Here is a 16,263-nt window from a genome sequence, read left to right as displayed (position 1 = left end):
TGGAGATGATATTGGCCATAACGCAACCCCAACTCAAAATTTTGTGATTGTATATGAGCCATTATTTTGTGATTTGCCACTGATATCCTATACAATTTTTTCGACATTAGTATTCAATTACTTTTTAAGTTTCCTAAAATTTAATTAGGGGGTTATAAAGACATTTCGACGTAAATCATTTGTTTTTACTCTTTATCCAATCGTTGTTGGTTTACTCATTATGATAAAGTTATTCACCTTTCTTATAAAGGGATGCTCTGGACATCCTAAAACGAGAATAGGCCATAGGGATAACTATGTAGTCCCTAAAATTGTATGCGTAACTGTTTTGGGTAAATAGCTCAACATTATTCACAAGTGCTCTTTATTAATTTCTCATAGTTTTTAGGTGCGAATAACTTAATTGTATGAATAAATTACGATTATTATTACAATTATTGTGAAAGTCGAAGCTCCCAAATATATGTTTTTAGCATATATAAACGGTGCTTATGGATAATTTTTAATTTTTAATCGATGAGTTTCAGCTCGTACGTACAAAGACATTAAAAATATTATAGTTAATATAATTACCTACTAATTAGCTATTAATAGTGCCATTAAAAACGTGGCGGCTTAACGTTTCTCTAGGATAGTTATACACATCAGGCCACCATACTGAATATTTACTGTATACCATATATTTATATTTAAATTTAATAAATGCATACTACATTTTTAAAAGGTGCGATAAGAAAAGATGCGATAATTATGTTTAACACAAATATAATGTAGATATTAAGCGTGACCGAAAAATAGGTAGGTAGATACTCCAAAATAAATGTAAGGTAACATAATATATTATTGTTTATTACCAGTGTTCCGCATCATACGAAGACTTTTGTGAAAGACTAAGTGCCAACGACTTATATGGTGGCCATAAACGTACTGGACATGGTTATACGAAGGTGTGTGTAGAAAATGCTATTGAAACTTTTCTATTTATATAAATAATAGTTAGGTACTACATAGGTTCAACTTGTGAGAGGTGTGAATCAAAAATTAGTAATCAAGCCAATTGTAAATGAAGACTCCTTCAAAGAGATTGGTCAAGTTGACTTGTTTGATTCCAGAATTTCCGGTCATATTACCTATTTTACCTGAGAAATATAAATGAATTTTGAACTACTGGGAGTCCGGGAACATCACCTAAAATGTATATCTCTATTACCTCTTGAAAGTAAAAGAGCAGTCTAATTTAGTTACATTTTTTCTAACTTCTGATGTACCGAAAATTCTTCAAAGTGACAATTCTGGAGAATTTTTGAATTCCCTAATAAATGAAATTAAGGAACTTTGGCCTGAATGGGTTAATAGACCAAGACATCCTTAGAATCCAGGAGAAGAAAATTCAGAGACAGCCTCTGACATAGCACTATTCTGCAAGGTTTATGCAGCAATTATCAAAACTCAGAAGTTTAATAATTAAAATTTGAATATTATGACTAACATCAAGTATTCATATTTTTGCAGTTGAACCATAATAATAGCAGGTTAGTACAAAATAGAATTTAGTGTCAGGGGTCAGATCCGTAGGTACCAAAGTACTCGTGAGTAGAATTATTTAAATCTTGTTTTGCGTTGTGTAAGATTTTCGATAGTTATACATTAGTTTCAAACCTAACCTTATGAGTACTACGTAAATACACCACACAGACTTTCATCTACGAAACCCTGTATTTTGAAAATATTTTTTTTTCTTTTTAAATAAAAATAAAAATAAGTACGATAGGAAATTTCTGATTCCACTAAAATAATTACTAAGTAAAACAAAAATTAACACAAAGATTTCATATAAGAGGGTACACCGTTTTTTTTCTAATTGTAAACAGTTCTATTACACATATTATTATAGTTTATATTGAGTGAATCGAGTAGGTATAGTTATGGTAGGTAGGTATAATGTACTATGTTATATTATAAAAATAAAATATAAACTGAAAAAAAATAAATTTATTATTATTGAATTTTTTTTTAAATATTAATTGTTTTAATAATAATAATGTAGATACATTTATAACTTTCTCTTAAATTACAGGAGTTTTGAAAATAAAATGATCGTTATTCTTCAAAATCTACTTTACTTATTCGTTATTTCTGATTCAATTTTCAATAATTTCAACTCAAAATACCTCTCTTAGTTCATATTTGACCTCTAATATTTTTGTAGTTATTTATATTATTTCTAGACTAATTATTGATGAAAAAATATACGTTTTTGAACTGTAATAATTGCTTTTAAAATCTTAACAGAAGCTTAATATAGTAATAATTAAAATAAATTTATTTACAGAATGATAATATGCCAATATAAATTTACCTTCCTCTAAATGGACTAAAAAATTTGGCACTATAGGCAACAGATTAGACTTGTCTCCCGCCTAAATACGTACCTGTTGCTAAAGATAGGATGTTAATAACCTAAAAACGTACCTAAAATGTCACACCAAAAAAATCCTTAATAACTTAAAAATTGAACAAAATAGTAATAAAAAAAGCTGGTTAGAGGGTGACGCACTGGCGCACTGCTGTAAAGTAGGTTATAAGTGGACCACTGTAATGTATGAGGTTAAATTTGAATTCACGGTATGAGAAAAACGATTCTGAGTAAAAACGGTTTGTCGGCCTAGGATATTTTATCTTTCATTTATATTGTTATTCTTAATACGATAGCCAGTAAATTGAATTAATATAATTTGCATAATATCATATATTCATGTGATTTTCGTAGACTCAAAGTTAGTATTATAAAATAATCAAATTGTCAATATATTTTTAGTGGCCCACGGCCTGCCTCGTGTCGGTACAGTAGAAAATGACGGACTTCGGGTCCATCAAAAGGCAGGCCACTTGAATGATAACCGCTTAGCATAGTGCCTAATATGTTACACCCAACTGCGAACTCTACAATTTTTTGGGAAGTGAAATTTAAAAATTTTATCCAAACACCCCCCCCCCCCTCCCGTTAAGATTCGTATTAATTAAGAGCACTCACTGAAACTTTTTTCAACTAGGATCCTTTGTTCACGTTTGTAGTTGTTGAATGAGCAGTGTGTAGAGTGTAGACAAGTGACTACAATGACCAGTGGAATTTTATGATCAACAGTATAGGTTATATTATTATTTATTTAATACATAGGTACAAATGGTACAATAATAATAATAATCTTTATTAGGGAAAAAACTCAATTAGGTTGTATTTATATTGTATTTAAGGGTCTACCCTTTAAAGAAACTCGAGTTTTTTATGGTTTACAGTTTCAGAATTCAGAGCCATGTTCTGTGGGATCGGTAAACGATTATAATACATAACATGCTAACATTTCGCATTTGCTGATTACTGATTAGCATTACAACAGCTCAAAGGATTTATGATAGAAGGAAAGGCGTAGGATACTAGAGTATCATTGAATTCACACGTAATTTTATGTACAGAGTACACCTCTAAGTATACGTAGGTACCTACATATAACTTGTATATTGGCATTTATCAGTGTCTGCTGTATTTCTATTATATAAAATAAGCGATATTCCAACTCAAAATTAATTGTCGATTTATTCTAAACTGCGAACACAATAATTCTAATTGTTTTGTAAATATTTCGTAAATTGCAGTTATATTGAGTACCTACAGAAAAATACAATACTAAAGAAGTGAATTTATAGTAAGAATCCGCCAATGATAGGTAGATAACAATAAACAAAGTGGTATAATATGCTGCTACATATATATTATATATATTACATTACTATTTTGTATAGCTATAGCCTATAATATATGGTACATTATAGTATGCAATAGTGGAGGGTTAACCTTAACGGACCTGCTGAGAGGATAACTGCAGTAAAGTTTACTGTAAGTGCCTCCCTCCTAAAGTATTGTCATCTAGTTTTTGTATACCAACGTAAGCGTATTATATTTAATATTACAAGATGTTAACGCGACACAATAGTAGTCGGTAGTCGGTAGGAGTGTGCGACGATACCCATGTATATATATATATACATTCAGTGGTACAGCAGTTGAATAAATTCTAAATATGTACAGAAACATTTAATTTTCAAATATCAACCGCATAAATAAAGGTATAGGAGAGTTAGAGATAGCAATGCATTATCCTCATTTATCATTTATGTATATAATAGGCACTGAGTAGTGAGCAGCAATAATTAATTTCATGGAAAGTTCAGACAACTATTTGGTACTATTATAGTGCAAAATGAATCACGGTACCTATACCAACCTGCAGTAAAAATAATATAATATAAAATAAATACCTAATTAACTGTCAAAGTACAGTCGTACAGACTAGGTACCTATTAAAAATATTTGATTCTCAGTGAATTCAGAGGATCAATCAAGCATCCAATTTATTAACACTAACGGTTTGGATGTTAATAAAAATGAATGTCCATAGAATTTATTATATTTTTGAATAATTATTTTTAATTATTTTTTTTATTATATTCAAATATAACACACCCATTACAACGACATGCTCGACAACTACTGTACAGCAGAGGTACCCAATTTTCCGCCTTTGTTTTATTTGTTTTCAACTTTATAATGATATTTCAGACTATACTGTGCGCCGACGAGATGTGTTCCTGAAATCGCAAAATCAATTCCAAACAATGATCCTTCGCTCAAGCAGCCCTATGAAATCAAAACAAATATGTGACTCTCATTAAGTTAGCAACACATCCATAAAGGACACGTATAAAATATGCCCAATAAATTTGTTGGATCGTGATGAATTACTCCCAGACTTTGTTAGACTTATGTCTCTGATAGAGCATTTTAACTTTTGTGCTTCCAACAATAATCCAATAGCACAACTTTATGTTAGCAAACTTCTACTGATTAAAAAATTTTGAACCCGTTTTGTTAGGCATTTTACAGCACACCTAGGTACGGTTATATGCCATTTATAAAAAATTGTCACTAGACTAAGTTGAAGTCTTGACTAAATATTATATATATTGTATAACTGTGTGTGTTAACAGTTTTTGTACATTTCATCTTTATTAAGGCTTGGTATCGGATTAGAAGGAATATACTGTTATACAATTATTTTATGATTATAAATAAAAAATGTTTATCATATTACCACGGTAGGATGAATTATATAAGTAGGTGACTATTAAAAACTTAAGCACATCACCAAACTTAGTCTAATGGAGGTTTTAACAAGTATTTATTCACACTAATAATTATTATTAGGGGAAAAACAAGAAAAACATATGTACCAGTAACACCACTAAAATGACATTAATGGAATCAACGTCTGATAAGTTGCAAATAAAAACACATTTTTTTAACAATAAATCTGTAAAATATATTAGCACACAATCAAAAACTAAGTCCAATACACACAAAAATATAGCCTGTGTAATGAATTATAATTTAATTTAATTTAATTGCTACAGTTATAATAAACAACCTTAAAGTAAATAATAAAGATATATTGCATTTCCAATAAATGAATAGAAAGAGAGACAATGTTGAATAACATAATATCATAGCTACATAATAATTAACTAAAACTAATAATCAAACAAATTGAAAATAACTCTCGAGACAAATAATTATACAATGTGTATCTAAAAACAATGTAAAAAACAATTTTTAAAAATAAATAAATTTATATTATGAATAAGTTGATGAAAAAAATAACTATAAAATACTATTGTACTTTTAAGCCCAACAAGTAAAATCATATCACCAAAAAATTATATTGAAATTGTATATTATTTATATTAATAGACTATAACATTTTTAATTAAAATTTTGAAAGTTAGATATTAATCATCATGTTGTAAAATTAATTTTAAAATTGATCAGTAAAATTTAAACATAATAAATAAGACAGGACATGTATAAAATTGAAACCAATACAATGTTTATTTTTTTTATTTTTATACCATAATATTATCTAAAATGTATAAAAGATAAGGTTAAAAACAATGACCAGCCAAGAAATAAGGTTATATTTTAGATGAATTAGCATATTTTTTTAAAATTTAAAACTAATAAATTGGAGTTAAATTTTTAAGGAAATATGTACTATTATTGATTTGGCCGAGCAATATTTTTTAAGAGAACAATGAACAATATAAGGTCATATATTATAAAAGTTTGTTGAAAATTGATCTGTACACCAAAATATTATTGATGCTAAAATAAATATTTACTACAATTTCAATTATTTATGTAAGGTTTAGGGTTGGAACATATAAGTTTGACATTTTTCAAATTGAATGTATAAGAACAATTAAAATAGTATAATGTTAATATTTTAAAAATTAAATGTATTATGTATAAAAAATAATATGTTTTTTTGTTAATTTAAAATACACTCACAAAGAATTATTATTTTTAGTATAGTAAAAAATTAATAAGTAACTATGTATTTCAAAAACAAACTAAATAGGACAAAATATTAATAATTATAAATATTTGGGGTAAATGTTAATTCTGTTCTAAAGATTACATTAAAATATAAATATAACACCAAATTATGAATTTTCAAATAAAATTACAAAACACCAAATGGTTGTCTATAAATTAAATGAATAGAATTGGCATTTGATTTTTAAAATAATTAAAATATGATTTATCAATTTATATAGTTCTGAATTTGAAAGAAATTCATAAATAAAAACAATTATTTAATTTATTACAAATCATATTTTAAAGTAATTATACGAGCAATAACAAATAAATAAATACTACTAATAATTTTGTGTTATCATTACTTATAAAATTACTTTAATTCATTTAACTAATATAGGTTATTAATATTATAATGTACAGATACTAATGCACTAATATTGAAAACTTTAATTAAAAACTAAACAATTATACTATTATATCATTCAATACATATTATATAAATGCTTTTAGTGATGGAAACATAATTTTAATTTTCAATTTTTAATTCCTATGGATACATAACTTTTTTATACTTCTATCACACCCACACAAACATTTAGAGTTATTCTTAAAATAATATTCTAATATACTAAATAATTCTATAGTTTAACTTTTATGTTAAGGTCAACATTTAATAAAAAGGTGGTTGTTAATAGATACAATTCAAAATAAAAATACTAGAAAAATATTATTCATGATAAGACAATACATCTCTAAAGTGATAAATAATCATTAAACGATTAAAACACGATTCAGATAAAAACCTCAAATAAATGATCTAGGAAAATAATATTCAATATATCTTAATTAACTAATACGAAAAAGGATTGTAGTAAAGGATGAAAAATAAAGATTTAAAAAAAAAACATTGCAAATAACAAGAAATATAAAATGAGAATGAGATCCAGAGTATCAAACCTGTTTTTAATGAAAAATTGAGATGTTTTCAAAACAAAATGATGTATTAAATTAATACTAATATATAAGCTTAAATAAATTATATAACTAACACTTTAAATGTATAATTACTCAGCCAAAAATGTTATGATTTTAGAATTGGAGTTGTGCCCTATATTTAAAACCAATTTTGATTATACTTTATTTATTCAGTGTCAGATTTTAAGTTGAAACAAACACACACAATTTGTTAATTAATAAAATGGAAAAATATTTTTTCTATAAAATAGTATAAGACTATAAAACCTAAAAAAAATTATCAGGTCACAAAAACTTTTACAGATTAAAATGTCGGTTTCTATAAACTGATTCACAGTTTTATCTAATTATTAATTTATTAATTTATCATTAAATACTAGAGTAAAAATTCACAAGATAGAAAATTGAAGATGAACATAATATATTATATATGTTACTTATCAGTATTATGTTCCATTCTTTCTTCTAACAGACCCTGTAATCGTTTGGTTATAACTGGAGGAGAAGGAGTTTTTTGTTTTGCAATCGGCCCATCATGGTGTCCATCAGTGATATTTCTTTTCTTAGCAATTGTTCGCATCGTTATCATATTTATATTTTCTAGATCCTATAAAGCAAAATTATACAAAATATTAAATTACAATAAATAAAAATAATATCATAAGATAGCCTAATTATTCTTATCACATGGTTTTAAATTCTTTGAGTATTATTATTTATTATTATATTTTTTTTAAAGGTACGTTTTTTAAAAAAAAAACATTTTATGATTGTCAACTTTGAGGGAAAGTTCTGGTAAAAAATTGGATCAAGCTTGTACAGTTGTACTTAGGGGTATCAAAATATAAATATCTCAGAAGTTTTCAAAATAAATCAGAAAAAACAGGTCTGAGAGTTCGGAGAATCGAAATGTTAAACAAATGTTTACAAATGCATTTCCAAGACATGATGCAATTTTGAAAAAAAAGTATTTAGACTTTTCTGAGCTATTTAATGATGTTTTTTTAGACTAATGTATGACACAGTTTTTGCTTGCAAATAAAAAAAAGGTTGAAAATTTAATAACAGGTAGATCTAAAGTTTTTCAAACAGCAATTAAAAAATATCAGAAGTACAGCCATAATTTAGTTTTATAAGTATAAAATAAAAATAGAATAGAATACCCTAGAGTCCAAACTCACAATTATGTTCCTAATAGTACTAAGTAGTACGTACTGACCTAATATAGCCGGTAACCATAAAATTTTAGCAATCTTGGGTAGTATTCAGAATATTTTTTACATACTTTTTATTTACAATTATAATTGTTTTTCTTGTTTTTCTAGACATTTTTACAATATTAAATGTATTTTAAATCAAGTATTAACTACTTAAATTATATTATTATACTTAGAAATATTAAACTAAATGTACAGGTGCCAATTTGAAATATCACCGAAAAAAAGTGCCATTTGTTTATTATTTAAAACAAAAATTATTAAGTATTTGGAATACTTTTTAAAAGTATTTTACCCTAAGTCTGAATTTTAGGAAACCCTGTCTCACATTATTTCAACTTGAATAATTAGATCATATAAGTCTCAAAATTAAAATTAAAAACAAGTTTATTATTTATAGCATACACAAGCTGCAGAGCATAAGAAGTAAAACAATGAAAAAGTTGAGACAATTTTTTTATTTATCTACAAGTATTGTTTCTGCATACAAACTTCCAATGTTACAACCGTACAAAAACCACTTTCTTTTCTTTACGCATTTTTAAATTATGCAATGATTAAAACAGTGATAAAATGTGACCACTAGTAAATTGCTTTAAAAATACATTTTAATTTTTCATTAATAGCTATATTTCAATAAAATGCCCTACATTAAATCCCTTAAAAAAAAGATAGAGGATATTATGGCTTGTTAATGAAGACTTATACTATGCTTTATCTACTTGAAGAGGTTAGACCAATCGAGCCACAAACAATTTAAGGTTTAAATTAATAATAAATAAAAAACTTTCACAAATATTAGAATTTGTATCATTAATATAAAAAAAACTAATTTACTTACTTTTTTAGGACTCTGATTTATACAGTAACTCAATGGCCTAATTGGTGATTTAATTGGACTAGCCTGGGCTTCCAACTTACGTATAAATATTGGTAATCGATCATTGACTCGTCGTGTAGTTGGTGATTGCAATTGAGTCTTAGTAGCAGGTAAAGGAGATAGAGTAAGATTATCATTCTAATCAATAAAACAACAATTACAAATATTAAATATTTTAAAAACTAAGGTTGAAAGTAAAAATCTGGATAACTTACACAACTATTAGTAGAATATTTTAAAGCATTATCCCGAACTATTTGAACAAATACAGTGTTATAAAATTTTATAAGATCAATACGTTGTTCAGGATCTCGCCGTGCTCCTTCATTTTCTGTATGTTCTACAAAAAAATCAATTTTCTTTTTAATTGAATTATACATGATAATATGATATATTGAAGAAATACAATTATTTAAGTATAGTGAATCAAACATTATCTCATTTCTGAAATCTAACCCCAACAATATGGCTATAATTGGTAAGAAACAATAAAGAAATTAATTTTAAATAATAATAGACTACCTATTACAAAATTTTTCATATTTCCAATAAAACACATTCTACACACACTCTGAAAGTTACCAGAATAACAGGAACTAAGTTTTTTTCAATTGGCAGATCTTGAATAATTAATAATAACTATTTGAAATAATCTACTACAGTTGTTCAATGTTAACCAAGAAAAAGAAAATTGAACTTTGAATGACGGTCAGAAAGTCATGTAGTTGCAATATTTGGTACTTGGTAGATTAGGTATACAATTATTAATTACCGATTGACAGCTTTCTCATTCTCTGAACTATTATAATTGTATTCATTATAAGTTATAATATAATAAAATTAATATTTGAAATACCTTGACTAGGATTTCGAGGAGTAATTAAAACACTTCTGTATATATGTGAAGCAGATTGTGGTTGAGTTCGGTAACATTTCATAATTGCTTGAAAAGACAAATTTAAGTTGACTACCTATAACAATACATTTAAATGTTAACCAATATTTACAACAAAATAAATTAATCTTACTCGGCAAATAATGTAAATGGTACACATCAATATCTGATCTAAATGTCTATCACGCATCATATCTGTATGCTCAATAATAACATGTTCAAAACACGTCCAAATCTTTCGCATTAAATCTTCATCGTTTATACTCAATTGATAACACAAATCTTGCATGCGTACTGAAGCCAAATTATAAAACTGAAATTACAGATAAAATTACCATTACGTAAACCAGTCATGAGAAAAATTAGAAGAATGTAAATAAAATTTAACTTTCTAATATGTTATAGTTATAAACATACAAGCACTTTGTTTAACATTATATTTATTTACTAATTATTTATGTATAAAAATTGCCAATCGGTAGCTTAAAAATAAACAAGTGATTAGGCATGCAAAAAAAAAACACAGAAGGAACGGGTTGTATTCATAAATCAATATTAAAAGTTATAGTTTATGATTGTAACTAAAAATGTTTTTCATGTACAATTTTTGGTGAGGAGTGGTTTGTTAAACTAAGGAAATAGCTTACCTTTCTGAAAAATAATCCTAAAGTACCAATTTTTTTTAATGGGCCAGTTACAGTAGGTAGTGAAACACCATTATTCTTTGATGTAACTGAAAAGTATTGTCTATTTTCATTCACAGTAAATTGTTTGCCAATTTTAATATTTGGTTGTCCAGGTGCCGGAGATATAAATCTATCAGAAACTGGGCTATCTATAAATTTAAAACAAAATGAAAATGTATTTAAACCACACAATGATATAGTAAATAAATGGTAATATTAAGAAACATACCTTTATGTGCAAAACGATTATTTTCAATCTTGTGATTCAAATTGGATACTGGTGCACCTCCGGTTAAAGAAACTAAAGCGATTTCATCATAATGGGGAATCAGCTTATTATTTCTATTAATTAAGTCCCATAATGGACTTTCAGATTGCCAAGATAAACTATCCAAAACTTGTTCTTCAACCTACAGACAATAGAAATAAAAGAAAATATTAAACAGTTAACCATAATACAATAGTAAAAATTATACATCAATATTAATATAAAAAAACATACTCTATTTAAATGTTTGATCATATCTCGAGGTAATTTATCCTCGACACGAACAATTACTTCAATTACTTTATAGAAATGGTAAGGATGGATTTGAAGTGCATTAAGTACCCATGGAAATACACGTTGTGAATTATAAGCAAAGATCACCATTTCTAAGCAGCACGCAAAAAGAGTCTCGTGAAATACAGCATGACAAATTAAATTCTAAAAAATGTAAATGTGAAAGAATATAATACATAAGTTTTCCGCAAACTCATTTATTATTTAATGTAATACACACTTTAATGTCATATTTAGGATTTTTTGCTTCTTTTGCAATAATATTTTCAAACAACTTGTAAAACCATGTCTTCGCCATAATCAATCTTTTTTCAGCAAAATCATTATGTAATGCAGAATTATGATCTACTTGACAATATTGTGAACAGAATTTAGTACCTAACATATTAATTAGATCTTCAATTTCGCTTTTTAAAGTTGCTGAACATGACCTGTTGAAAAAAAAAGAATTAGTTGACTATAAAGAACATTTTAATATATAGTTTACTTTAGCAATGTGTATAATTTGTCAGATGGATAAGGTGAGCAATCTGCCAAAATAGATTGTATTTTGAATACCATTTCAGAAGCATTTTTTACAGGTGTACTTTCATCAGATAAATCAATTTTTGGTTTTAAATGATTTCGTCCAGTAAGTGGTGTTTGTTGATTAAATAAATTGTTCTAAAATATATAAAATATATAACTTATTTTTTTGCTGAATTAAGTCACTCTAATCAATGTTAATACTTTTTTGTTTTTCATTTCTTTAGCCAAATCTTCTGTTGTACATTCATTTGATGCTCCAATTTCAATATTTGCATTTTCAGCTATAAAATAAAAATATTTGCAATATAGCTTATCAATATTAAAAATTAACTTAGATGAATTAGATCATAGGTGTGTGCTCTATCAATACCTATCTTATGCAATTTGCACAGTCTATTCTAATAATTGGATAAAATTCTCAAAACATATTTCAATTAGTCATAAACCTCAGTTGAAAATATCTTTTCAACTTTTTTGAAATTAAACTCTTAAACCCTCTAAAACTTTGCATATTAATATTAGTTTAGAAATGCAGTTGGTTTTTGAGATAACTATGACAAATTTGAATACGGTTTCAGAATTCTGGATAATTAGATTAGTCAACACATACAAACTGCCAAAAATAATAATATTAATCTATTAAATAAAAATCTTTGGTTAATTATTTTGCTTCTATCCTACATGCATAGAATATAGTAAAAACCTGTAACAACTACATATTAAGTTTATAACAATTGAATTAGTATCATTTCTTACAAAGGAATATTCGTTCATCAAATTCACCAACACTCAAGACATACTGTTCATAGCGTTTATTGATTGCCTTATAATTGAAATCAAAGTTCACAACATCTAAAAGTAAATTTAATTCAGGATCTCCTTTTAATACCTAAAAACAATAAATTTGAATTTATTAATTTTGAGAAACCACACCAGAAAATAATATTTACTTTTCTTTCAATTAATTTTTTTAGATTCGTCTTCCAGAAGTACTCTTTTATAACTTTTGCATCAGTAGTTATACCATCATATTGTTGACATAAATAATCAATTATACAAATAGGCTTTGAAGGTACAACATAAGAAGTAGATTCAAAATCATGGGGTAGGCCTGAAAAAATTGTTTATTTATAATTTATAATCTACATCATTTAATATTTATCATTCTAAAACCTTACCTCCAAAGGATTTATTCAATAAGTCTCTTAAATCGGCAATAAGAATATTTGTGTACACATAATCACAACAAGCCAATAACAAATGATACGAGTTAACCAAATTTTCACTCAAATCTGGGAATTCAGATTTAGCAACAACAAACAATGTCCAACAAAATTCAAAAAGTTTAGAGGCTGAACATGTCACTCTAAAAAAAATAATTCAATTAATATATTAATACAATATTATTTTATAATACGCATTAACATAGTAGTTTTGATAAATGATTAAATTAATGAGCATACTTTTGCTTTTTAGAACAACGGGTTTTTGTTTGTTCGTCTTTGGTATTGTTAAACATTGCTCCAAAGATTGGTTGGAATTTTTTAAATATAACCATTGAAACAGCAAAGTTTTTTTCCAATTTATCTATTTTACGACGCAATTCTGGTGGCATATTGATCATATCTGCCCATTTTTTGCTTTTACCAATAAAGTGAATGAGGCTAAGGAAAAAGAACAATTAATGAACATTGCATAAAATGATTTGATAAATTTTATCAGCTCTTGGGAGAGTTACCTAATATTGCACAAACGAAGAAGTCGTGTTAAACTAACTAAATTTCCCTCAATCAATGTTTCACTGTCTCCAACTGTATGTTCAGTGACATTGCGACAAGCCACATATATGGCACAGGCCAACCAATGACTTGGATCACCCTACAGCACACAAAATCATAATATAATAACAATAAATGGGAGAGAAGGGCAGTAGATAGGATTTATAAGCGGATGCATACGTCCAAAGAATAGTTTTCCTTGACAGCCAGATAGGTCTCCCATGCACGGCTGGCAGCATTCTTGTCCAAATTTAGGCCTTTGCACAGATCCAAGAACTTGCTGTTGTAGACGTCTTCGTCCAGGACGTTTGTACCCACTGGTACACCCATGGTGACTGAGAGTTACTGTCACTGCCGCCGTAGAGCGGATAGTGCCCGTGTCGACCAAATACCAAAAGAACCACCTATTGCGGGTCCGACGACGATCGCATAACTACTGCGGGGCGAGCGGAGAGTGCTCAAATCTAAGAGTATACGACGTTGTGCGTATCAAAACCGAAATTTATTAGTGTGATTTAGTAACACGGAAAAACACGACGAAATCTAATATAATATACAGACGTATAGTGTAGCGGTGATGACGACGCGACGCACACCAAACGCCGTACACGGTCGGAATATTATGGTTCGTTGATGCCGCTATTACTATTTAATTATTGTGCGCGAACGTCGCTAGCGTAAATAGATAATATGAGTAATGAATATTACGAACGGAGGAAAACACAACGGTGATGGTAGAAACACACGACTACACGAAAGACGATGTTTTTTAGTGGATGGCGGGAAATCAGGCGGACAACAAAAGCCGACGGGGGATACGCCGACACATAAGTTACGGTCTGTTTTTACGCGCGCTACGGCAGTACAGCGGTGCACTGTGCGGCGGAGGTGGAGGAGGGTCGACGGACTAGACTGCCGGGCTGGCGGGCGGACGGTGACGTCACATGGCGCCCCGCCCGCTGGACGTGTGATTACCGCGGCGGCAATGATATAAATAACTTGGTGTGATCGTAAGTCGTAACCTCTCCGTCAGTCAGATCTCTAGGAAGACGCTCGACGCGTACGGTATAAACTACTATAGTTTATAGGTGCGACTTCGTATTGCAACTCCAATGTATGACTCGTTACTGATAATATATTTTTGGGTAGATACGTGACGTGTGCGCCGACCCGAACCAAAACCATATTTTTACGATCCTACCATATAATATTGTTATGGTTTTTTATACTATCATAGGTATATAGGTAATTGTGTACAAAGACGGGCATTGCTGGCTACTGCCGCCGCTCAATTTTTTATCCGACAACAACGCAACAACGCGCGCGCGTATTTCTCTGTGTTGTTGTTGTCGGCCATCGCCGCCGAATATTGGAGGGAAAACTACTGCCGCCAATGCTATTAGAATAAAACCACAATAAAACAACACCCTGACGTTGATTGAGAGGAGGGGTCTGTTACTACTTACTATATTGTACATTTGTATAAAACTGAAAATTCAAAATACAGATCTTTGAATTCAAGCTACCTGTAGTTATATTATATTACATTATTACCTATACATGAAGATGTGATTTGGTCAAAACTGTCTCAAATAGGCGCCAAGTCTTGTTTTTAGGTACACATTTACGATTATTCATTTTTAAATTGAAAAAAAAAATCGATTTTGTCGATAACTGTGTTTGTGTAAATTATTTCATATTATTTGACTAACCTTATGGATCTTGTTCTGTATTATATTTTTAAGTATAAGAAAAAATGTATTTCATATTATTTATTTCTTGACTAATTGTATGGACCTTGTTTTATTATAAATTTGTTGAATCTGTATGGAAGTATTTGAAAGAAAAATATTTATTATTTGACGAATTGTATTTACATTTGTTGAAATAAAATAATAGTCAGTTAATGAACGTTATATATTCGTATTAATAGTATATTTGTGTGCTATACTTTTATGGCCCAATCTCTGGGTAGTAAAATGTAAACAAATATTTTATATTTTTGTATGAAGCATGTAGTTAAAATTTAGCCCAATAATTGCTTGGCACCCGTCCATAGGAAACCATACAGCTTTTTTTCTACAGTATTTTGTATTTTAATTAAACATATTGTGTTCAACAATAGAAATCGTTTATAATAAAGTTCAAGCTAGGGACTAAGGAAAATAGGACGTAATAACCAATAGTCATAATATTACCGATCAAATTTAATATATAAAACTTAAATACCTATGCACTTTTTTATGTCCTTTACTTTAAGGTCATAAAACCAGATATGTCACTACTCACTACGGCTGCATCCGAGT

The 16,263-nt window shown here is 28.2% G+C and overlaps 1 protein-coding gene across 1 annotated transcript; it reads right to left on the bottom strand.

Moving 5' to 3' along the window:
* Window positions 1-7,600: 7,600 nt before the first annotated feature.
* Window positions 7,601-14,827, bottom strand: LOC111040499 (retinoblastoma-like protein 1). The gene is made up of 17 exons (XM_022324431.1): window positions 14,138-14,827; window positions 13,918-14,057; window positions 13,643-13,843; window positions 13,358-13,545; window positions 13,130-13,290; window positions 12,936-13,068; window positions 12,381-12,460; window positions 12,139-12,314; window positions 11,872-12,082; window positions 11,592-11,795; window positions 11,319-11,499; window positions 11,051-11,238; window positions 10,537-10,716; window positions 10,365-10,479; window positions 9,724-9,848; window positions 9,470-9,646; window positions 7,601-8,018 (listed from the first exon to the last, which is right to left on the bottom strand). Exons 1-17 carry the CDS (start codon window positions 14,285-14,287, stop codon window positions 7,845-7,847), a joined length of 2,784 nt encoding a protein of 927 aa, XP_022180123.1. The 5' UTR covers window positions 14,288-14,827; the 3' UTR covers window positions 7,601-7,844.
* Between the last annotated feature and the right edge of the window lie 1,436 nt (window positions 14,828-16,263).

Source organism: Myzus persicae, unplaced genomic scaffold (genome assembly GCF_001856785.1).
Source record: "Myzus persicae strain clone G006 unplaced genomic scaffold, MPER_G0061.0, whole genome shotgun sequence".
In the NCBI taxonomy this organism is placed as follows: domain Eukaryota; kingdom Metazoa; phylum Arthropoda; class Insecta; order Hemiptera; family Aphididae; genus Myzus; species Myzus persicae.
The sequence above is the reverse complement of the archived record's forward strand: the minus strand, read 5'-3'. Positions and strand labels throughout refer to the sequence as shown.